Source organism: Neolamprologus multifasciatus, chromosome 19 (genome assembly GCF_963576455.1).
Source record: "Neolamprologus multifasciatus chromosome 19, fNeoMul1.2, whole genome shotgun sequence".
NCBI classification, from domain to species: Eukaryota; Metazoa; Chordata; class Actinopteri; order Cichliformes; family Cichlidae; genus Neolamprologus; species Neolamprologus multifasciatus.
The window spans coordinates 15,375,523-15,400,812 of record NC_140457.1 but is presented as its reverse complement, the minus strand read 5'-3'; the positions used below and the strand labels follow the sequence as shown (position 1 = coordinate 15,400,812).

Sequence of the window (25,290 nt, the reverse complement as noted above, 5' to 3'; positions counted from 1 at the left end):
CATTAAAAATCTTTGTAGGAGGCTTGAACTGCTGACCTGAATGCACAGACTAATCAGCTGATAGTAGAAGCTGATATGTACAGCATACACATATATGCTCACAGTCTGTATACATGGGCACACAAGCTAAATAAACATAGCAGTCATTTTTCTTTGCGAAAGGCTCTCTCTGTTTCTTACCTTCCCCAGACTTTTTATTTGCTAGGGGGCTGTGTTTTCAGACTGGGATTGATCCTGAGCTGCCGTCTTGAACCCGTGCCCCGAGGGCAGCTCAGTGCAAACACGTAGCAACCCCTCTCCACTTACTCCGATCATAGCTACACTTTTTGTTATAGTATACCCACACATACAGTGCAACATGGGCTGCCTCCAGTAAACAAGAGGCTGGCTAAAATGAGTCATATTCAGCAGGTTTCCCAGACATGGATTAAAGCTAGTCCTGGACTAAAAGATCACTTCAGGAAAGCCAAAACGAACATAACCGCCAAAGATGCTTCAAAGTGCAAGCCCCAAGTGTGAACGAGCACCCAAGAAAACCCTTCTCTTACCGAGGATTTAAAAAATGATGAGGCTGTGTGTAAGTGCTGGGAGGGAGGATCAATAAGCATAACAGCAGCACTGAGTATGACAGCAACAATTACATACACCACATCCCATTTACTGAGTGTTTTTTTCATCGGCAAAACACAAAAGAAATCCATTACCTTTTTTCCAAACACATAGATTCATTTGAACACTTTACATAAATAATTCATTCAAAGGGAGATGCTTTTACAGTGTTTTCACCTGAAGACAGCTAACTAGCAAGAAAGCTCACTCACTCACCCACCCACCTCTCCTTCTCCCTTTGAAGTAGGAAAAAAAGAAAGAGAAAGGGGGCATAATTTGCTTGATTCATTTATCATTGCTTACTATGAATAAATGCCATTAAGCATAGCGGCTGCATGCAGTTGTGAAGTTATGGAATAGCTGGCAGCATAGTGGGAGCAGAAATAAAGCAACATGGTGATTAGAAAAAAAACCCCAAAACGCATCAATCCTACCCACACTGCAACAGTTCAGAGCGGAGTGTTGAAACACACATATACAATAAACTTGCAAATGCATATGCAGTCACTCCCTGAGTTTTCGCTGCGACTGCCCTGAGTTCCTATGGAGTTTGTGATTGATGGATTCTCTGACTGGTGCTGTGGGACAGGTGAAGCCTTTCGAGTGAGCTAATCTACACTGCCTCCTACAGGATATCAGCCCACACTGGGCCCGTGAATATGTGAGAAACTGTCATCTACACCTCAGCCGAGTCGATAATGATGACAATAAATGGTGTTTGCACAGCACTTATCAAGTCTTCAGATTCAACGTCACATGTATTTGACAGCAAAGATGGTTTGAAACATTAGACAGTGCAAAAAATAAAAAAAAGACTTTAGTTGTATTTCATTCCAGAATTGAGATTGTTGGGGTTATTATCAAAGGATGGCCTTGCTGAGGTTGTCAAGACTTTAATTTGCTGCTATTAGCTTTGTATTGCTCCCAAAGGTTATTTAAAGTATCTTTTTTTTCCTGACATACAGCGTTACAGCCTTTGCTTCAATACATTAGATTGTGAAAACCACAAGGATAAGTCATCTCTTATCAGAGTGTAGCGTCCCTACCTTCCATGCAATACTGTTCCCTCGGTTTTCATGTTTCACTGCAATCGGAAGCTCTCCACGCTCGTAGTATTTGCGGAATGTGCTTGGTTTGGCAGGGCACTCATGAAAAACCCTGGAAGCTCTGGGACCCACCACCTGGTCAGGCAGAAAAGAGAAAATGGTAATTAAGAGAAAGGAGCAAAATAAAGATTTAAACAGAAGGAGACATGCACAGTGAGTAAGAGTGCTGTTTTATGAAATCAGAATTGACTGTGTTTTCTCCTACAAGAATAGAATCACTCCCACTGCCTTTTCTTTAAAGTAATTCGGGGAGACACATGTGCCTGCTCTTCTGCTCCTCCAAGGAAGGCAAAACACTGAGCAAGTGTGTGCGTTTGTGTGTGTCTGCATTGGCCATGTAGCCAGAGGCACTGCCAGAGGCATTGTTAGGATCATCTTTTCTCTGCCTCCATATTGGATATGTGCTATTACTGTGCCACTGAAAGCCAATGGGACTCCTAACACATCAGCCACAGTGTCTGCCACTATTGCTGTGGGATCCATTGATGGTGGCGCCACATAAGATATGTAAGTAAATACAACACCCCTACAAAATACAGCAAGTAGAGAAAATTATTTTTTAACAATTTCCATGTAGAGCTGTGCCGGTGGATGATGATCTCTGGGGACTGACCATGCTTGGTGTGATTGCAGATAGCTGGCCAATCACAGCAATTTTCCCATTAATCCATTCAGTTAAGATTATCAGATTAATATGAAATTTAATATGCCTGACTGTAGTCATTTGTGACAATGGCGTGGACACGCACGGTAACACGCTCATACCTCTGCGATCTTTGATGTGTTCCCCTCATCTCAAAATGAGAGACAACAGCCTTTCTGTCCTGTGTCTTTACAGAGATGCTAGTTAAGCCCAACTACTAAAGTTTGTTCCACCGAATGTGTGTGTTTGTCTGTGACACGATGTGTGGGGAAAGAATAGTAAAGAGTTTTATCACACCTATATAAAAACAGGCTGAATGACTTAGCGGTACTATAGACCTAAAGACAAATAAGCATAAAAAAGCCATGTTTAATAATATGACTTTACATGGTCTTTCGATATTCATCTGTTTGTTATGGTCACTAATTACAATAGACTGAACTGCTGAATAATTTGTGTGAATGGGGCTCTCCTGCTGGTATATCCTCACGTGTTTCTCATCATGCTGAAAGTGGCAAATAATCTCCCCACGGTCTCTCTCTTTCTTTCTCTATTTCTCTCTCTCTGTCTCTCTCTCTGTCTCTCTCTCTCTCACACACACACACACACACACACACAAACACAGGCTGTGTGTGGGTTTTCTTGTGTTTGGGCTACACAGTGTGTATAATAGAGGGTGGGTAGTGCTACCATAATGGGTAGAGATTAAAAACATCCCCCTCCCTGGCAACACTAGCACTGGGTACTGGTGATCACACAGGAGGCCAATAAGGCTATGAAGGAGATCGCCCCAACCCTAGTCCCATGTTACAGTACAACTGGGACACAAGAAATTGAACTTTTTCATAGCCTATTATTGTTTTCATAGGTGACACATATTTTGGGGACTTCAAAATATCATCTCAGTGATATGAGTGGAGAGACTATTTAAACTGAAGCAGCTGGATTTGTTAAATCTTACAATAATGATGTGTTTGTATGTGTTTGTATGTATCCTGTCTTTCTTTTATTGGATGGGCAAATCTGAACAAAACTTTGCACAAACACTGTTAAACAACATCTGTAGGGTTTAAAAGAATGTGTTATGATTCCAGATTTTTTGATTTTCATATATATTATGTTCATCTCATTACCTCCCCTGTGAATGGTTCATTTTTTGATTGCATTTGTTTGTTTATAATTAAGACTAAAATATTACACCTTTGCAACGACACAGTGTAGTGGATGAATGGCAGAAAGCCAGAGTCACTATTTTCCCCATCTGTGTCCCTTGTGTGCATTCCTTGCCATCTGTGTCACACTGCCACATGACTGTCAGATGTGTGGATGTCATTAATCCTCAGATTACCACTCTTGGAGGAGCTGAATTATGCCACAGAGACCCACACACAGAAAAGTGGGTCTGGGATGCGTTATCTTTGGCAGGACATCCTCAGATGGCTGTCCAATTTGACAGATTTTAAAGAGGATCCGAGTTATTACATGCTACTCAAAGTTTTCATGTTACATCACTCACTAGTGTTGCCTGTTGGTGACTTTATTCAGAGTTCAATTTAAATACTAGAAGGGCACTAGGAGAGTGTATCCTTCACCAAGGCCAATGAGTTCACCAAGCTTCATGAATTTCAGCCTGGTAGGTTTTGCATAATCAGAGGTGGTCAGAGGGCCCGGTGGCGCCAGTGTCCGGCAGCCTCGCCTCTGTCAGTGAGCCCCAGGGCAGCTGTGCCTACAATGTAGCTTGCCATCACCAGTGTGTGAATGTGTGTGTGAATGGGTGGATGACAGGTTGTGTAAAGCGCTTTGGAGTCCTTAGGGACTAGAAAAGCGCTATACAAATACAGGCCATTTACCGAACTGCACCGAAAACATACCTCTGCCTGGCTCTCGCTTCGGAGCAGGACTATAAAAAATTACAACTCCAAATGTATCTCAGTAAAACTGCCACCAAGGAATGATGCAACGTGGATCAAACTTTAAGCTGCGCGTGCAATACGGTGTAGTGGGTGCCAGGATCAATAGACTATGGAGAAACAAAAAAGAGAAACTACCGTGAGGGACCCCAGGTGAGTGTCGTCGAGCGCTCAGTGCATTTAAACAGCCCTAATGCACCGTGGGATTGCAGCACAGTCATTTCAAATGAATCCGTTTGGAGCATTTGTTTACCATGCCAGGGAATACTGAATAATATTATGCTGATTAATAGGCACAGGTTTGTATACCTGCAGGAAAAAGACAACCCAAACAAAATGTCTGTGACTAACAATGCATGTAAAACACAAGAAAAGGCACTCTGCAGTACCGCTGCTCTACTAGTCTTAAGGAATCCCAGCAAACACGTATACCTATTATCAGGCTGTTATTTTGAGTTTAAACTCAGTTACATTACCATAAATGTTACCTATTGTTTCGAATAATCCCATCAACAGTGCCCTTATAAAGAGACTTTTCCTTTTTATTAGACTCAAAACCAATTAGTCTATAATTGCTTGGATTGCTTTAACTTAGCATTTTCATGAATAGAAAGTGTCAGCTTGCCTCATTAGAATTTTATTTCTGCCTTGTCACATCATATAAGTTAATACAACACTGGAATTGTTGTTTCATTTAGACTCTGAAGCCCACACCACTATTATCTGTTTGCCTTCTCTTTCTCTCTTTTGTGTGTTTTCTCATTCTCTTCACTGTTGGAGTTTTTCTTTTTTTTTCCTTTTTTCCAGCTGAGGAAATAACTGAGGAAATAGGAAGCTGTAAGGCTCGCAAGATCACTGCTGCTCCAGCCTGCAGGAGTGACAAAGCCCTCATATCCAGGTAGCTACGGCGGTGTTTGAGCCACGCTACACGGGGAGGCTAAAAATAGCTCAGACTGTCCAGCGAGGAGAGAATGAAGCCAGACTGCATTGACTGGCTGAGCAGCTTTTATGGTCAGGAATGATGACGCTGCAGTCAATTCAGTGGCCTGTGTTGCAAGCTTCACAGTCACCTCCCTGTTTTCTCTTCAATTATCATCACCGGCAGACAGTTCACGTCAACATTCATATGCATGTGTGCATATGAATGTTGCCAAACACAGAAGCCCCTTCCCCTTTGTTACTGATATAGGCCACCATTCCCAGCAGCTTACAGAGAACTATAAGAGGAATAGCGTTGTGGGGAGATTACCACCTGCTGTCTTCCAGATGTCATTCCTGTTATTTGCCTGCTGCTTTTCTGCCATTTTTCAGAAGTGTTTCTAAAGCTTTTGTATGCTGTGAGGAAACCCACAACAAATAACTAGCCACTAACTTTGTTTATCTCAATTTGACTCCTGACATATACTCTATGAGGAAAGCTATACAATCCTCACTCAAGCAACGTCTATGTGTGAGAAACTCTGTATATCTGCAAAAATGTGTTGATAAATTGTAAATATTAGCCTGGTCTTTTCTTCATTCTGTGATTTAGGTTTATCCTGCAATCAAAGTAAAAATTGTCATATAAGAACAGGATTTGATGTTATAAAAAATGTGAGAAACCTTCTTTGCAAACCTAAAATCATCCCTGTTCTAAAACACTGGTATAAACAGAGAAAAAGAAAAAGAAAAGGCAGACAACAGGAGCCTATACACAGACCTGCACAAAAAGATAACCTCCCGCCCCTCTGTAGAGGCCATAAAGAGAGTCTGCAAGACAACAGACTACAGAACAGAGAGAGGTGGTGTAAGGCAATAAGTGTCTGTTTTGTGTGCCCCTGGAGCACATATCAGAGAGTCATAACAAGGCAGTGCTGGTCAGATGAGCTCCAGGCTGTCATTTCTCTCCTTCGTCTTCACTCTGCCTCCAGATCTGTTTCCTCCCTAATGCTGTTGTCCGCTCCAACTACATTCACCGTAAACCTGGCTGCCGTTAGAACCACCGAGGCAGTAAAGCACAAACACGCGATCGCACACCACACATGCCGAGTTCCCCACGGGCAAGCCGAGCAGAGGTGTGATTGAACAGCAGCAGGGCCTTGTGCTCCTGTCATTTATAAAGGTGTCATCATGAGAAACAGAGATGCTCCCTCTAACCTTATTAGTATGGTCCTCATAATGTTGACATACAGAGTGAAGTCGAGCACCCAAAAACAGGCAATATAGCAATATATGCGATATTGTATATTGTATAAAAATTATTTCCCAAGACATTTCTCAAATGGAGGTTATTTTGGTTCAGGGGTATTAGCATTTTTTCTTATCAAATAATCAGAAAAAACAGGAAAATGCACGGATGCCTGTCAAATAAGCTGACGCACTCATGGGCTTTATTGTACGCGAAGCAATCGTGCTTACTGTTGCATCGCCTCTCAAAGGGCCGTTCTGAGCCGAGAAAAATCCCAAAAATGAGAGATAAAGGTGATGCATGAGACAGCTACTGAAAATGCTGGAAAGAACTGGAATAAGAAAAACCAGAAAGACAGAGAAGAATATAAGGGATAGAAGCAGGAAGCAGGGGAAGGAGATGGAAGACTTGTGGATATGATAGGAAGAGGGAGACAGGGAGACAATAGGTGTGGCTCATCAATTCTGAGGGTGAGTTCAGCATGGCGGGGCTGCCGCAGCGTGTAGGTGATCCATCATTTTGCCTGGGCCTTCAGCTCCACCGCTCTCTCACATCTCTCCATCTCCAGCACCACCTTAAAACTCCCTTGAATTCTTCTGATAGATGTCTGGTGAAGGCCTGTCAATTATTGACAGCTCAAGATTGCCTTTGCTATTGCACTTCTTGGAATTCCTGAAATGTGGCTCATCTCCCATCACCTTTCTGCAATTTGCTGGGGGGAGAAAGGCATTTTGCTGCCTTGCATTTGTACGGGAAAAAAGGTGCTACTGCAACTTGCATCACCTGTTCACTGAAGGGAGTTAGGTAGTTGCTAGCTTTCTCACTTGCTCTTTCTCTCTCTCTGAATTTCCTGAGTAAGAAGTTATTGAAACCTACTTCCATGCACAAGGCCGCTATTCCCGATGGAGGGTGCGGGGTAAGTGAGTCACAGAGGATGGAACAGAAAGGCAGAGGCTCTCCTGATAAGGTCAGCTTGCACATCGCTGCCACTGGCAACAAAATTAGTTTGGTTTTTTTACAGAGCATTTTTCGCCGCCATATAGCCCAGCCGACTGCCTGCCCGCTGGTCACAAGGGATGCGAAGCTGGGTTACACATGCATACTTTAGTCTGAAAATTTAAATGAGCAAGAAGACAAAATAATGGAGGTATTTAGGCTGTTAGGGAGCCAGTGTTACACAGCCATGTCCAAGCAATCATTCAACACAATATTTCTGCTAACTCATTCACTCTGCAGGGCAAAGCACAGACTGGTGGGAGGCAGATTCCTTTCAGAAGAATAAATGCACAATATTTGTGCAACACTTCATTAATTTCTCATGACCAAACAGCAAGTGCAGTGAGTTTCATTATGTGCAGAAATTAGCCGCGTTGCGAGAGACAAGGTCGGATGAGAACAAATGGGTAAAGCAGTCTCACTGGACGGGAAAACCACAGACTGATGAAAGGTAACAGACTCTTTTGTTCTGAGTCACAGGTACATAGAGGTGCTGCTTTATTGTCATTGTGTCACAGGCGTTTGCGTCAACGATATCGTGCACGCAGGCACAAGGGCAGGGATGTTAGTAATGAAAAATGACGACACGGCAAGGTAAAGACGGCACTACACGCCTCATGTCACTACAAAGACACGAGGATGAAACAGGTGACAGCCACCTACTATTGAACTGTGCTCGAGAGGGACCACTTTAAAGAAGAACTTCAAAAAGCATCGTCAAGCATTGAAGAGCGCCCCACTGTTTTCTGTCTCCTCTAGTTTAACCCCATCACTTAAAAGAACAGCACAGACACGGGGAGACGTTAAGGGGATGTGAAAGAAAGAGTTTGAGGTAGGAGTGCGAGAGGAGGAGTGCAAATGAAAGAGGAGCTGCGCGGGGGAGAGAAAAGAGAGCGAGCGAGACAGAGCAAGGGAGAGAGAGAGAGGGAGGGAGAATGCCCTGAGTATTTTCCATCTTCTCTGTGTGGCCCACTTATCAGCCAGGCAGCAGGGCAGCCTTGTGCTTACAGAGCCCTATTGGATGATTCGTATCACCAAACCACAGTTGAGATGATGGCACACAGTGAATAAGCCTGCATGGAAAAGGCAAAAAATGTTAGCTCCTGCTCCTTGTTAAGTGAATGTAAAACCAAATGCACTGAGCCTGGGAGGTTAAACTTTAGAAAGGAAAGACCACGTGAATACTTATGGTGCAACACATATGCACAAGAGGTGTTGAACCCACATAAACCGTCATGCAGATGGACTCAAACAACTTTTATTTAAATAGATCTTTTAGTGCTAGTTCTCATTTTTGCACTTTAGTGTTTGTTTCATTTGTTTAGCAAATACAGAATGATAAAGGGGTGCAATGCTGATCAGACTGATGCAGATGATTTTCTGAACATATAATAATACAAGTGTTTTAAAATGGAATGCAAACAAACAAAATTGGCCAATATCTGTATCATTCTTTCATCTATTTTCCTATCCACTTATCCAATTCAGGGTCTTAATGTTTAGTATTCCTTTTCATGTGTTCATGTTTCAGTATTAATGCCCTTTTGACTACTTCCCATTTCCCACCTGTGTCTAATGATCTGTCACTCCTGTGTGTGTATATATAGAAATGTCTTCCCGTTTGTTCTTTGTTTGCAGTCTGCTGAGCTCCTTTGTTTCTGCTCCTTTGTTTGTGCATCCCCTTGGTGAATCTTAAGCTCCTTTTGTATGTTTTGAACTCCTATTTCACGTTCAGTTGTGGACTTTGTTAAAGTTTTGATTTTTGCAACATCAAAATGAAGGGCTTACGTTTTGTTCACTTTGTTTGCATCCGTCTCCTGCATGTAGGTCCACTCCAGCTTAATCCTGACTTTTTCTAGCTATTTATTTATGCCTGTGTGCCACTTTATAAATGTTTAGATCCTTTGCTCATACCAAGGCTGCTGGCTTGTGGCTGGCTCTGAGTTGTGTATGTGTTTTAAATGTATGAAACTCATAAACAGAAATATATGAGGCATCCCAGCCGGTCATCAGGCTGGATCAAGCAGTTGGAAATCAGCCATTCCCTCACAAACAGTTTACCGTAAGTCACATGACTGCATCGACATTTACGTAACTGAGTCACTGTGACCACATCATTACACACACATACATGGAAACAAGCATATAAACATCTCTGTAAGACAAGCTGACTTTTTTTTTTTTCTGACTGTTAAAAGAGCAGGACGTGCGCTGATCCAATGCTGTGAGTTTACAGCTCCAATCAGTAACGACACCTGAAGGTATTAAAACACAGCTCAAGGCCGTGAAATTAATGACACACACAAGAGGACCTATAGATCCCTTCCATTGCCACTTCTGCTGCCGGGAATCAAGAATTTGACTCTCCTCCCAGTTTTACTCACTGAATAATAGCTTCTTGTCAATAACCATCCTCATAACTGCATTTAAAAGAGGACTAACTGAAAACCACCTCACAGAAACTTAATGTTCATGAACTCAGTATAACAACACACTTTGTTAGTTGTGGCCAAAGCTCAGAAACATCTGCATGACTCAACCAGAAGTTTAAACCTAACCGCGTGTCTTATTTGCAGGCAGTAAAAAGACAGCCACTTCAGCAGATAAGGACGCATTAGTGGAAATTAAATAGCCAACCAGGGAAATGCTGAGATGTGCAAGAAGTCTAGAAGAAGTCTAAGCTAGGAGATGAGGCGATTAATGGTGAGACCAGCCAACAGGTAAACACAGGTATGACCACATACTTTAGAAAGGGAGCAACATGGGAGCTGTGGAAGGGTTATCAACAAGCTTCCGGGAGCAGGGACAGGAAAAGAACAGACCCAGAGCAACAGGAGGCCATCGATTTCACCACAGAGCTGCAGACAGACAGCCATAAAGATGAGACGGGAGAGCGCAGGTCAGTCTGCAGCTTCATCCACAACGCACCACAGCCACATACACACACATTCCCAGGTGTCACAGGTAGCCCAGCACTGACAGATCCCTGAGGAGCATTGGGAGGCGTGAGGAGATAAGCAGGCTGCACACGGTAAGCGATACAGGTTCTACCTCTGATATGGGAATATTGTTTAACACTGAAGAACATTATCTAGGTGATTAGTATGTATTGCAAAACGAACCCCAGGCCCGTGGTCTTATCGCAAGCCCAGTGTGACTTTCTATTCCTGGAAATCAGTCTTGCTGCCTGTAAGGCCGTCTGTTAGAAACGAAGCTGGAAGTTTGCTCACAGAGACTAGAGGTCTGAAATTTGACCTTTATACAAATTAAAGGGAGGAAAGCACACTGAAGGCTACATCACTGCGACCAAACACCCTACACGGACAGCTAGCCAAAATCAGCTGAACTCATCAAGTCACACAAATGCATGTTAGGTAAAAAAGTTTTGTTTGGGTTATAGACAGTGAAAAATAAAAGACCAGAGGGCTACTATTGTGACCTCCTGCAAAGATACTTCTTTGAATGACAGTCCCTCCAATAAAAAAGAAAAAAAAAACATTATGCTGCCCAAGTGCCTTAAAAACAGGCACTTCTCCATCTTCTCAAATCACACACTGAGCTTGCTGCTTCAGCAGCTCTCTCAGAGAGAGAGGCGGCACTTTTAGCTGAGCTACAGGGAGGCAATAACACATGCAGACAGTCAAACAAACAAACAAATAAAAAGAAACTAAAGCAAAGCCATACCTCAAAGCCTGCTGTGCCAGCAACACCTGGCTTTTGAGCTGATTTATTCAAAAAACACGATTTCTACTAAAGTCATAGAGATTTACTTCAGTATCATTCTCTTACAGTGCGATCCATTCATCTAGCTACCCACCTTCTATTCAATCACTCCTCCTACTTCTCCACCTCTTGCTCTGCATTGCAGGTTGCTGATGCTCTGACAGTGAAACAGGTGTCTAGGCTATTAGTATGAGTCTTGCTGCGCCACCTCCTCTATCTCACACCTTTGATGACAGGCATAAATCAAGGCTGTGTGAATGAGGAATAGTAAATAACGGGTTTGCTACAATAGCAAACTGTGTGCCTCCAGTCTTGTTCTCAAACACCAGTGATTTAGCTTACAGTCAGCGTAAAAGATGTCAGAAACAGACCACACCAGCGCAATCATTGAAGAGATTATTTTCCTGTTCATTTAGCAACAGAAGTTCAATCTGAGCAGCACATTCTCCTTCACTCATAAAACGCTTACCCATTACGGGATGTGCTACGTCATCCTCTCGCTCTTGAATTTTATCACTCTTCTATATCTTTCCCCTCAACTGCCTTGAGTTTCCTCTCATAAAAAGGCTGCCTGACTCTCCTTGGCTTGAATTTTTATGTTTTTCTCTGGCCCATCTCAGAGGAATATTGTCAAGGTAATATGATGATGACCCTTAAGACTCCTCATTAAATCACTCAGTATCAGAGCGTCAACTAAAAGTCTAAAGTGTTATCATAAAAGTACAACCAAGACAGTCCAGACGACCTCAAAAAGAAAAAAGGCGGCAGGGAATTTCTTTTATCTTTTATAACTGAAGGTCTTAGCCACAATATCTTACATTAACACACACATCAGCATCCATGTCACAACCTTATTCAGACAGCCAGACAGACAGTCCAAACAAAGTCAGTTAGATTCAACAACACTAAAGAGATGGGTGTCAGAGTGGCAGATGGAAAGTTGAGCATCTGTCACTGTGCTGAACCATTTGGCTGAAATCAAAGGGAGATGAGCTCCTTCAAAGGACAGGCAAAGCCTTGTCTGAGGCCAGACATGCTCTGGTGTGCTCCGAAGATAAGGGCCAAGAGGTTATATTGCTTTTCTTCTGCCTCTCCCTTTGTTCTCCTCTGTCTTAAGGGAGTGGGAGGGATAGAGGGAAAAATACAGACAGAAGTAGAAGAGAGAGAAAGGTAGAGAAAGACAGAGAAGGAGAGAGAGAGGGGGGGGGAATGAGTCATGAACAGGTTGCCTGTCTTCTTCTGCTACAGCTTGGCGTGTTGATCAAACACTCGTTAGTGGAATTTGCTTGGTGTTTCCGTACGACGATCGTAATGAGCAGAAGTGGCTGGAGCAGAGGGGGGTTGCTGGGCCGTGATGTGGATCACTTCTGACAGTATCAGAGTACTTTTCCCTTCCAGCTCCCTTTCCCTGCCTTCTCCAGCTTGCTGCAGCAGAGCTGTTGCCTCCAGCACACCTTCAACTGGGAGCACTTCAGCTCAGCTGGATGTAAGGCATGAGCTAAATAGCAGAGTAATCCTCAGTGGAATTTCGAAGGGAACATACACACTGCTTCTAATCTCAAAGGGTTTGCAGGTTTACTTTCTTGGCACCGGGTGAAGAACACCACAGCCCTGGAGCACCATCTATGATGTTGGCTGCTGTGCTTTTTAAACTGCATCCATTGCGCTGCTGGTGCTGCTTTGCTCTGCCCTACCATCCCTTTTCTCTTTACAGAAAGCATCTAGTTAATAAGCATTGTGACAGACACATTCTTTTACATTTAAACACATTTGTTTTCTAAAAATCATAAAACGGTTTCAATTGCTGTGCTCCACTAATGGATAGCAGATTTTGTTATTGTCCTTGAGGGGTTACAGATAAAAAGGCCTTTTTGGTCTCTGTGCTGGTCAGCAAAATTCAAAAGGTCAGCCCAATGTTTTAGTGTGATGGCGATTTTAAAAGATTTTCAAAGTAGGGGGTGGCGAAACAAAGGCCACCACTTGGTATTATTGGATTGGAACAACTGCGTTTGTCAGATACATTGATTTTTTTTGCCACTGGTCCCCATTATGTTGATGTAGGCAGTATGCGAGCTGTCACATCTGACCCTGTAGTCAAGTTCATAACGCACACTTAACATCGGACAATTAGAAGACTCAGAAGAGGCCATTCTCCTCTGGCAAGGACAAGTCAGTGCGACGGGTGATAATGATGGAGGATGTGTGTATGTCATCTAATATCTCATCAGTGTACCACACTTGATCGCATCCTCATTTATATTAAAGTTTGTCCCTGTCACTAGCAGGTATATTCTAAATGCACACCCACATAACAGTATGACTTAATGTTGAGGTAAAATTATGAATACTGTTTTCAGCTATGAAAGAGTTCTTAACTGGTAATGAGCCAAAGCACATGCTTGGAAAAAGATGGAAAAATGCAGACAAGCTGGATTTAAAAAAAGTGGTCACAGACTGAAACTAATAGTAGTTTAATGGGCACACAATGTACACCACTCAAATCCTGCTGAATGGAAATTAACTATTTGGAGCATTTCTAATTGATTTTAAGGACTGGTATTTAGGTCATATAAGTCACATGAAATAGATTATTATGGTTTATGAGTAGCACCGGTATATGCCTGGAAATGCTCTGACCATGCCATTCCTCATGACACCAAAGATGAAGGACTTAAAGGAGTGAGCAGGGACTGCGGTACGACAATACAACCTTATCCAAAAGAGGACACCGGACTTAAAGATAACACACTAATGCCGGAGAGAGGGTGCAGCTTCTGAAATACTGTCAGTATAACATTTTGGATGGCTTTGTGCAAAGGAATGTAGCAAAAAGAAGAAAGTGAACAGAGCACTGCGATTTAAAAGGTTTATTTAAAGGGATTTATTTCTTGCTTCCTTACTGTCAGTCATTTTCAGATGTCTATCATGAGGTAAACATTTTGAAAGCTGCTCAAAGCACAGTATAAGCCCAATCAAGAAGGTTTATTGCATAAACCAAACAGCAACTCAAACAGAAAAACACATTACGTGAGCAAAAGCTAGCATTACACGATATGTTAAAGTTTCACAGTCAGCCACCTTCACTCTGAACCACCACACACAAGCCTACTCATTGCAAAACAGAATTCAAATCACTGATTTTCCCTCAGACAAACCTGTAAATCTGACTTGCTTATGTAATCAAGCAACCTTGCAACTTTAGGCAGTAGCATGAAAGGTTCTGGAAGTGGCTACTTACTGCGGTTTATCCATTTGCTTCACATGTGGAAGATCCTTGGTTTGATACTTGGAAAAAAAACCCTAGTGCTGGTCCCAGGCCTTGATAAATGGGAAGGCTGGCTCAGGAAGGATATCTGGAGTGAAAACTGTTATTGTTTATTGTTCCTGAAGCACAACAAACATGTGGTAGACTCAGCGAAAACCTGCCAAAATGGGCCAGGGACATGGTACACTGTAATCCCTAACAGTTGTTCTAGCTCATAACTAATAAGCTCATAACACTCAAATGTCGTTTTGTAGTTGAGCAAACTATAAAGTATTGAGCTCTGTTGGCTTTTATGCAACTTTAATTGAATAGGGCTCAATATTTTTTAGCTAATTTGTTTGGAACGCTCAAAAAGTTTAAGAAGCATATATTAGTGACGTTTTGGTGGGTGGAGTCTTGTCGCTCCCTCGGGAAAGCTGAGTCAGCCATCTTGAATTTACCTTGATGCGGAGAAGATTTGGCCAGCCCGTGTGGATTAAGAGTCCGCAACTTCAACCCACCACGACCACCACCTTATTTTTTTTCATCAACTGCCCTAAATTTGGTAAGTCTAACGTGTTTTTGTTTTGTTTAAATTTAATTTCGATAAACATTCTTTTTTATTTTTTACTGGAAATATAGTCGTACTTTTTGCACAGTGAATGTTTGTTATAAATAAATTCGAATCCAAGTAATTGTAATTTTAGAAGTTTTCGAATGTGACAAATACGTAATGTTATTTCAAATTAGTACGGTGTAACGTTTTGGCGGTTTCCCGTGGGGGGCAACATTTCCCATAATGCATTGTATTCTTGCCCGGGAAGTTGACGGTGGCAGTTGTAGCTCCATGCGTTTGAACTTTCTACTAAAACTTTCTACTGTCCGTTTCTACCGGTTGTCATATTCGCCGGTAATGCACGTGCATATTGTGAGTATACTTATTTCAATAAGTGTCCCTGTTACACAGTCAGTAGTTTACGCTGTTGAGCTATGTGTGTGTGCTAGCATGAAGCGAACAATAATAAACAACATGAGTGTGTTAGCATGATGGTAATTAGGTACATGTTTGTATTTTTTCGTAGTCTCAAATGTGTGGTTGTGAGATAATCTCGAAATCCTTTTAACAGTTTAGAGGGGTATTCCACTAAGCGAGCTCTACAAGTCAAGGCTTGCGGAAAAATGCATCGCCTGATTCAGCCTAACATTACACACTGGTCGAACTCGGTGCTACGAACGAAGTTCAACTAAATTGACCCTGTGCACGAGAAAATGCTAACTTCCTGGTTTGAGACCGGATGTGGGGTTGTACATTTCCGGTAGCTTTACTTTGCGGTCAATCGCTACTGCAAAGATATACTCCAAAATCATGTCCAAAACTCGAAAACGGAAAGATCGCGTTAAGTTACAAAGAGCAGAAGGTGGGAACACTCACCACTGTTGTGTCATAAAAAATCTAATGATCAATTTTGACGTTTAAAGAGTTTAGATCGATCAGTTGTTTACATCACTCAACACAAGCAGAACTGCATCACCCCATGCAGAAGACACATCGTCCACATTCAGAAGTATCTCTGTATAGTGACTGGTCTTATGATTTAAACAGGCAAATGTTCAGCATTCACACTACAGGTGAAGAATAGTCAAACCAGGTGTTTCCCCATTATGTCGATATCAGCTAGTCAAGTACACACCTACACAGCATGTTAACAAACCGTGAAAAAAAGCCACACAAAAAATGAATGATTGCTGGTAAGGGTTTCTACACATTAGTATTTACGAAGGGTATGTTGTGACTTACCTTAAAAATTACAGCGGTCCCTCGCTAATAACGCGGTTCACCTTTCACCTGGCTGTGAGATTTTTTTTGTGCAAGTTTGCATGCTTATTTTTTTACATCACATTGTCCTGCGTCCTGATCGCTGCAGACGATCTCCTCCGTTACGTCTCTCCTGTACAATACAGAATCTCTGCATCGATCGCTAGCAGTGTGACTCTGAAGTGCAGTGCTGTATGTCCACAATGTCCACGACACGTTTTGCACCGTCAAAAAATAAAATTGGCTACTTGATTTCACCTATCACTGGTTATTTTTAGAACATAACACCCGCGATAAACGAGGGACAGCTGAGAAATATAACATTTGAATCCATTTTCTCTTTTGCCCTGAGGCACGGGGGAAAAATATCGACAAGTTGATGAACATTATTTACAGATCTATTGGGTAAATGCCCAAGACATCTATAGAAGTGTAAATCGCCGCTTGATTCATTCACTTGCTTAACTTGTTTTGGACCGTAAACCAGGCGCGAATAGGACACCGGAAACAAAGCTCCCCACAGGAGTGTCCGCACCGGAAGTAGCATATGCTAACGTGCACATAGTCAATTGTTCGCGCTAATTTGACAAGGCTCAACCAGCCAGACTGAGGCGCCTCCTTGACACCTTTAAGCCAGACCCTATCGATCTTTGCTAGATAAATTGAAATGAAATGAAAATAAAGAGCCGCGTTCTGCTCCCAGGCTAAGAAAGAATCATTGATGCAGACTGTGCGGATCACAAATACTCCCGAACCTGTAATGAGGATTTCAAACCTGTTTGAAATCCTCGCGACCATCGTGAGGGTGTCGCCGCAGTTTCTCACACTGCGCACGCGCAAACACAAAGCACAAAGCACAGAGAAAAAACAATAAAGGGGAAAATAGGACGGGTAAATTTCAAGTTTGTTATTTAAGTTATTAAGCTTAGCAACACACCTATTAACATTAGTTTGAAACGGTTAACATTAACAGACTGAACTGGACTTAATAACAGGAGTGCATATAATCTTAGTAAATTATTGTGGTGAGTATCAGCTGCGCTGGGTATGTAAATCCGGCCATCCAGCTGCGGTGCTGATTCGACTTCACTGGTGCCAAAAATCTGGACAAATGTCACTTGATCAAGGAGCAGATCTGCATCAGATGAGATCAGCTGACTACGTGTGTGTGCTGTGCAAAAAATGTTTTTGAACATTAATAAGTCGTCTTTGTGCACATATTGTTTACAGATATCAGACTGCAAAGAGCGCTACAGAGAGTCAACATTTCACCAGTTGTCAGTGGGTGAGTTTTATAATTTGTGTCCTAATTTAAATAAAAAATAAATACAAAGAAACAAGAGAATTTTGCCCTGAATTATTCAAAATTTTTAGATTTTTTTTTTGCAACAGAACAGACAAAATTAAATTACTGTGTGAACTTGTTGGCATAATTATGTTCCACCTAATTTAAAAATTTACACGCATTTTAAGTACAATGCGTGTAAACAGTGCATTTTGAAAAGCCAAAAGTGCAAACAGGGCTGAAATGGTTTTGACTTTAATTGCAGGGGTGAAGTTGGCCCAATGGAGTGGAAATGCAAGTTGTGTTCTGCAACTTCAAATACTCGGGGACAATTATTTTGGCACTACACTGTATTGCATACCCAATATTCACGAGTGTCCCCCCTGCCATGTCTCTATGACAGTTGCATTTGTACTTTTCCATCATTCGAGGCAATGAAAGCTCATCTGTCAAGATCACATAATGATTCACATAGAGTTGATGCAACTGAAGGAGCATGTGGTTGTTTTATATGTCCTTTGTGTAACTTCACACAGCCCTTTTCTGAGGGAATTCTGTTTGGTCATTTGAGAAGTCATTTACGAAGTCATGAAATGGTACCATGCCCATTCAAAAACTGTAATTACAGAACAAATAGTTACTCAGCATTTAATGCACACAAAAGTAGAAAACATAGTGGTGATTCAGGCTTTGGTGAATGTGTTGTATTGGCATACAACGATAGCGCCTCAGAGCTAGTTGCAGCAGAAAGTCTTCGGGAACCTGCTGAAACTCACAGTCCAGGGTCTGCAGACACATTTGATCTCGATGAGATAAACAGTCAGTGTGACCCAGACATGTTAAAGGCCCAGCTGAACCATAACTTGGCATCGTTATTTCTAAAGATGCAATCTATTCTTCATGTGTCAGACATGGCATCTCAGGAAATAGTGGAACATTTGACTCAGATATTTTTCTTGTCCCAACCGATACTCAAACATGACATCAGAGAGGTCTTAGAGAGTCATGATATCACTGTCAGTGAAGCAATTCTAAATGAGGTTGTCAGTACTGTTATGGACTGCAATGTTATTGTCAGTGCCACAGCTAAGGGGAAGCAGTTATCCTCAACCAAGAGAAGGAAAACCTTCATCGAAAATAATTACCCTGTGGTAAAGCCTGTACAGTATCTCCTACAGCCAGGACACACAGCAGTACATGTTCCCATTCTCAAAATGATACAAAAAATCTTCAGTCATACAGATATTCTTGATAAAATTAAAGAAACAAAGGTAGCACAAAACGGTGTCTATGTAAGCCACCAAGATGGTTTGTACTTCAAAGAGAACACATTCTTGTCTTCAGATGAGTTCAAAATAACACTAATTTTGTACATTGATGATTTGGAGATAGCCAATCCACTCGGCACATCGCGCAAAATACACAAAATCTGTTCAGTATACTGGATGCTTGCTGATCTTCCCAGTAAATACTGATCAGCCTTGCATGTGATTCAGCTTGCTGCTTTATGTAAAGTGGCTGACATCCAGACACTTGGGTATGAAAAAGCACTTGGTCCTTTGTTGAGAGACCTCCGTACCCTTGAACAAGATGGGATATTCATTGAGTCTATTGGTAAGGTAGTCCAAGGAACAGTCATGTGTGTGGTGTGTGACAATCTTGCAGCCCATGAGTTGGCAGGCTTTTCAAAGTCTTTTAGAGCAGAACACTTTTGCAGGTTCTGCACAGCAACACAAGTTAAACTTCAGACTCATGAAGTTGCAAGCGGCGAGTTCAGTCTTAGGACAAAAGACAGCCATAATAGTGATGTGCATGCCGTAATGCATGGGGTCAGTCGGAGTCAAAATGGTGTTCAGGCAGATTGTGTCCTGAGACAGCAACTGGAGCATTTTCATACTGTCACTGGCTTTCCACCTGATGCCCTCCATGATCTTTTGGAGGGCATTGTGCCCACAGAGCTCGCCCTGTGTATTGGAGAGATGATCCGTCGCAAATACTTCACCCTTGAATATTTGAATGACAGAATTCTGTCATTTCCCTACCAAGGAACAGACAAGCTTGAGAAACCTCATAAAATACCACAGAGCTTTGCTTTAAAGAAAAGCATTGGTGGTAATGGCCATGAAAATGCCACATTGCTTAGACTGCTCCCTTTGATTATTGGAAATGCTGTTCCTGAAGAGGATGGGATATGGACTGTGCTAATGGACTTAAAAGAGGTAGTAGAGTTATCACTGTCCTCAGAATTCACAGAGGAGTCCATCCAGTATTTACAGTCGAAGATCCAAGATCATAGACAGATGCTGAAAGAAGCCTTTCCAGATTTCAAACTCCGTCCTAAGCATCACTACATTGAACACTATCCTGACCTTATACGTCTTTTTGGGCCCCTTGTACACTTGTGGACAATGAGGTTTGAGGGAAAACACAGTTTTTTCAAGACAGTTGTACACGATACACAAAACTTTAAAAATGTGTTAAACACTCGCCGACAGGCATCAGTACATGGTAGCATTTCATCTCAGTGCCTCAGGATTCTTCAGACCTCACCAGCAAGCATCAAATGTCTCCTCTGTACTGGTATCAATGCTTCCAGATGTTGCAAAGACATATGTTAAACAAATAACAGCAAGCAATGTTATTTACAGCACATCAAAGATCTGCATTGATGGAACTGATTATAATGTAGGAATGTTTTTGTCTGTTGGACAAGAGGGAGGACTGCCTAAGTTCTGTAGAATTGAACAGGTTCTCCTGGTTAATAGTAGTGTTGTCTTTCTTTGCCAAAGGCACATATCGCACTACATTGAACACCTGAGATCTTACGAACTTTTCCCAAATAATCTGGCTGTTCACACCCCATCAGAGCTAAATGACAAAACACCTCTCTGTGCTTACAACGTAGATGGAAGATTGCTCTTGACACCAAAACGTTTCATATTATTACATTGAAGATTTGTTGAAGCAGGTTAACAGCTGACTTCAACATTTTCTTGGAGCTGTGCTGGGCAGTGGGTCCATTAATAAACTGCCTCACTCCAGCAGGTGTCCTTCCATACTTCATCGTTCAAGTGAGGCTATGGACTTGTGTACATTGTTTGTATCACCTTTACTCTCCATAAAAATTAATGTTTTTTTTTTCCTTTCTTTTTTCCCCCCCTAGGAACCAAAAGATGGCTGCTGCCCAGAAGCATGTGCTGCGTGTGTATGTTGAACGAGACACTGCCCTGAAACTTACTCTACTTGAGCGACCAAAGTCAGTGGAGGAGCTGAAAGAAATCATTCAAGAGAGGTTCAAGCCAAGACTGGATGGGGACTTTAGCCTTCACTATGAGGATCCGGACTTTGATGGTGATCTTTGTCTCCTTGTGGACATCCAGGAGTTACCAGAGAAGGGCACATTAAGAGTTGTCAGACCTGAAAGCGACACCTTCTCTACTGCATCTTCTGACACAGACATACTCCCACATGTACCTGCGATACAGCGCCAGAAGAGTTGGCCTGATGAATTTGTTGTTCCTAGTTTTGGTTATGAAATGGATCATATACTAGAAGAAGGAAATCGAGTTTATGAAGAATCAGGAAAATTGCTGAAGTTAAAGAGATCACAGAAGAGTGAAATCCTTAAAAAAAATGGCAGAAACAATCCACAGTTTTAAAGCATACGCACATGACAAGGAATTGGCAATGGCTGCTCAAGCTTTGATTAGAGCTCATCCATGTCTCAGAATGACAGCTGGTGAAGATGGGGCGTTGGGATGGAAACGCCACATGGGGTACAAGCTTGCATCTTACCGTAACAATCTGGCCAAAGCTGGGGTTGCAGAAGTAGCCATCAACACAGGGAGGCGGAGCCGAAACAACCCCAACAATGATCACCCCCATCAAAACATAAAGAAAGCTCGAAAAGCTGAGGTCAACTACATCACCAACCTACCGAAGGATCAAACCCCAGCCTCTCTGGAAAAAATGAGAGAACAGATCATGCATGAAGTCGAAAAGACTGAGAGAAACTACTTAGTCATAGGCAAGCTCATGGACACAACCTATGCCCTACGTCGCCAAGAAATTGTTGAAGCTGTTGTAGCTCCACGAGTGAGAGACGTCGTGGACAGATGGCCAGCCCTACTTATGGAGTCACAGGTAAAAAAATATATATATATATATATGTGTGTGTGTGTGTGTATATGTGTGTGTATATATATATGTCTGTCTGTCTCTTTACTGTTCTCCCAGTTTTTAAAAGTCTAGATTTTCAAACAATTTACCAAAAAGAAAATGGCAGATATAAAATGACAACACATCACTCTGTGACGTTTTTTTTTTCCCCCCCCCATTCACAGTAAACAAAGTCTCTAGAAGTTTATTTATTTAAATTTCCTTTAGATAACATTACAAAGAATGACGAATAACTTTCTATTTTGGCCTTGGTTCTGATTAGAATTTCTCTGGTTTTGCTAACCTGAGAACTTTTTAAAATACATTCACAATTCTGTTCCTAATTCATCTTTGTTCATTTCTGTGTATTTCTGATCATGTACAGGTGGTGGCAGAGTTCCACCGAATCAACAATGTTAACCTGCGCACTCAATTCTACAAGGAGCTGGACAGACACATGCCTAGACTCATCACTTTGTTCCGAGACAAGGCCATCAAGACTGGCAAGATTGCAGAGGAGCTAGCAAAGCTCATGAGAATTTATGACATTCAGGTAAATTTTTGATTTCACATGATTCAGAATTACATTAACAGATGGTTTGTACACAGCTGTAAGAAACCATAGTGTCATTGCTTCAACTGTGCCCCGAGATTAAGTGATTATGCCATGGATACAAGGTTGTCATTTTAGGAGAAGGACATCTTGACAAAATCTATCCTATCAAAATATCAGAAAAAAAATCCAAAATACTGAATTTACCATCTATGGCTAGGGTAGGGTAGGGTTACCCTTCTAGATTGACAAGTTTAGCCCGTTACACAAAAAGTTTGGACACCCATGATCTATAACAATGACAATCAGAACATGGCTATCCAACACTTTGTTTTTACTCTGCATTTGTGTAAATACTATTCTAATAGATATTGTATGTTCATCTAGGGACAGCATGATGTAAATACAAGACGGGCCCTCGTCCTTCGTGCACTTCCTGTGTACCTGCGTGAAGATGCTTCCACGTTATTCAGGACTTGTGATGTAAGTGTACTGGCCTCAGCATCAACCCCTTTGCCTAGCTGTTCAGTCGAACATATGACATCGCTCAGAACTCAAGGAGAACCAGGGTGTATATCAGGAAGGAGGTTCAACACAGTCCTCATCTGACTTGTTTTCTCCCATATATCAACTATTGTTGAATAAGATTGCAAGAAGATTATTACGCATAAACCACAAAACATGAAAATAGTTGAAAGATTATTAAACAAAAACAAATCCACAGATAAAAACTATCTCCCTTTTAAAATTCAAGTGTTCTATTTTTTTGGAGGTGCCATGTTGTGGTCAGAGAAATGTTTGGTAAATAACAAAAACAAATATTTTGGCATATATTTATTATTGAAAACATTTATTTAAACATATGTTTTGAAACCAAGCCCAAATTAAGATTATTGTAATGCATCATGATGTATCGCCATATCAAATTAAATCGTTGACATTATAATCCTAAAAGAAACGTGCGACTTATGAAGATTCACACCTCTAATCAACAGCATGATTTGTGTCCTTGTGGGGCTGAACTCATTCTTGTATTATTTTTGTTTTGCAGTCAGCAGATGGTCCAGACCTCACTGACACTCCTGTGGCTCTGCTGACAATTGTCACGGATGACACTACTGATTCGGCCCTCTTCAGTCCCGAAAGCATCTGCACTGTCGTTGAGGATGAAATACTTGTGAATGGTCCCACAAATCTGGCTGAGTCATTTCTCCTGCTCTTTGGGTACATCTATGCACTAGACCTACAATACCCAAAGAAACTTGAGCTTACATTCACATTTATCCAGAAGGTTGTGATGTGCCTTGAGGACAACAAACCACTGAAAGGGCGTCTACTGACGCTGAAGAATGATTTGTTCAATGAGTGAATCACTCAGAATGGACTACTTGTTGAGCTGAGTATTGAGGAAGCTTTTTTTTGTTTGTTTTTTTCCTAATCATTTGGCTTTTCTACCTCACATTTAAGATGAATGACTGTTCAGTTCATGCACTATTCATGTTTAATGTTCTGTTGCCTAATACATAAATGCACTGCCTTGATGTTTGTTCCCTATAAGTACAGCAGTGGAAACCAGTACTGTTTTTTTATGTATTTTTAAAAAAGAAAGTGAGCTGCAGCTGTCAAGGTACAGTAAGTGTTAAATGCCTCAATGTTCTAATAGCTGCAATTGCTGTTAATACTGAAAATGTTATTGAATTTTAGAATTGAGATGGAGACCCTTGGAGTCTTTTTCTCTTGTTTTATTTGTGAAGCACTTTTTTATGAGTGAGCTCTGTTGTTTGTGCCTTTTTAAAAGCACATTGTGTTTAATAAAAAGTTGTTAAATTGTTAGTGTTGTTACTTTCATGTTTTCTAACACTTTTAGCTGATTATAATAAGTATGTAAGTGTATTTCCCCACAGTATTTTAAAAAATATTGAAGATTTTAAGTGTTATTTCCCATATTATAAGTTAGAAAATATGAAAAAGTTTGAGTTTATTTCCCACATCGTATGAGTTGCAATATGTAAAATATTTTGAGTGTATTTCACACCTTAATTAAGTTGAAAAATATTGAACATTTTGAGTTTATTACTCCCTATTTATAAGTTGAGGAATATCAACATTTATGAGTTAACATTGAGATAATTTAAGGCAACTGCAAATATAATTTTTATTTTAGTTAAACTTAAAACTTTTAAAAACATCACTCAAAAATTGTTGTGTAATCTGTTACACAACAATTTTTGAGTTCTGTGAACTTATTAGGTTTTACAGTATACTATGCAAACAACAAAGACTGAGTTATAACTATAAGGAAAGGGGATTTTATTTTATGGTAAAGTCTGCAAAATTGTTTTTATCAGATTTTATATATACGTTTTGGGGATGGCTAAAACAGTTATTAAATAATGTTTTAAATGAATTTTCCACAATTAAGTGTGAGCAAGGTCTTAAAGATGATTGTTAAGGGACAAGGACTTCTAAAAACACTTTAGTTTATCCTAGGAAGCACAAGTAACCACCTTTCCAGTTCCTTTAAACACCACACACTGCTCCTTCCTGAGTCCAGGCACTAAAAAGGGGCAGAGTTCATTAGTTCTAATCCCTCTCACCTGTCCCCACCGTCTTCCCGGCACAGCCTCATGAGCCTACTGTACCACCCCTCCACTGCCGCAGAGCCAGAGACCACACCCGTGCCATGCCTATGTCTTCTAATAATGCTACCTAAGCTGAGCATGTACCATGTAAACAGAACTGGTTCTTCTGGTTCTAAAACACTTCGCCCTAGCGACCAGTGGTTATCACTGGGTCACTGACTGATTTCTAGGCCTGTTTGATTGGGGTTTTATTAATCAATTTTACAGTGATTTCCAGCAACTTCCACTCACAATCATTTGGTAGAAAATCAATGTGAAAGCTGTAAAATACCCTGTCTTACAGCTTAGAACAGACTTCACTGGCAACATATTAAGCAAGATATGTTAAGAAAACACATTTTATGGTAATTCCTGATCATTTCTAGCAATTTTGTACCTAACAAACAAAAAGAAAAAAAAATGGCTGTTTTTATACAAGGACACTGCTCATAGAAATGG

At 41.2% G+C, this 25,290-nt stretch overlaps 2 protein-coding genes across 5 annotated transcripts in view; one reads left to right on the top strand and one right to left on the bottom strand.

Moving 5' to 3' along the window:
* Positions 1-25,290, bottom strand: part of pacrg (PARK2 co-regulated) — a 159,931-nt gene that overhangs the window by 125,699 nt on the left and 8,942 nt on the right. For all 3 annotated transcript variants that reach the window (XM_085144046.1, XM_085144044.1, XM_085144045.1), the window contains exon 2: positions 1,656-1,790. In XM_085144046.1, coding sequence (XP_085000172.1) covers positions 1,656-1,790 — 135 coding nt within the window. The remainder of the gene's footprint in view (positions 1-1,655; positions 1,791-25,290) is intronic.
* On the top strand, positions 14,603-24,094 carry LOC146496253 (uncharacterized). Of its 2 annotated transcripts, XM_085144043.1 has the most exons (6): positions 14,603-14,963; positions 17,445-17,499; positions 20,663-21,642; positions 22,043-22,210; positions 22,598-22,693; positions 23,262-24,094. In XM_085144043.1, exons 3-6 carry the CDS (start codon positions 21,133-21,135, stop codon positions 23,577-23,579), a joined length of 1,092 nt encoding a protein of 363 aa, XP_085000169.1. In that variant the 5' UTR covers positions 14,603-14,963; positions 17,445-17,499; positions 20,663-21,132; the 3' UTR covers positions 23,580-24,094. The 2 variants fall into 2 exon arrangements, with proteins under 2 accessions (XP_085000169.1, XP_085000168.1); XM_085144042.1 differs by lacking the exon at positions 14,603-14,963 and having other exon boundaries at positions 15,308-17,499.

Excerpts from the sequence above, each read along its gene's own strand:
- LOC146496253 (XM_085144043.1), top strand. The coding sequence starts at position 21,133 with ATGGCAGAAACAATCCACAGTTTTAAAGCATACGCACATGACAAGGAA. Across the intron at positions 22,211-22,597 it reads TGAGAATTTATGACATTCAG|GGACAGCATGATGTAAATAC; the intron begins GTAAATTTTTGA and ends ATGTTCATCTAG. Across the intron at positions 22,694-23,261 it reads CGTTATTCAGGACTTGTGAT|TCAGCAGATGGTCCAGACCT; the intron begins GTAAGTGTACTG and ends TTTGTTTTGCAG.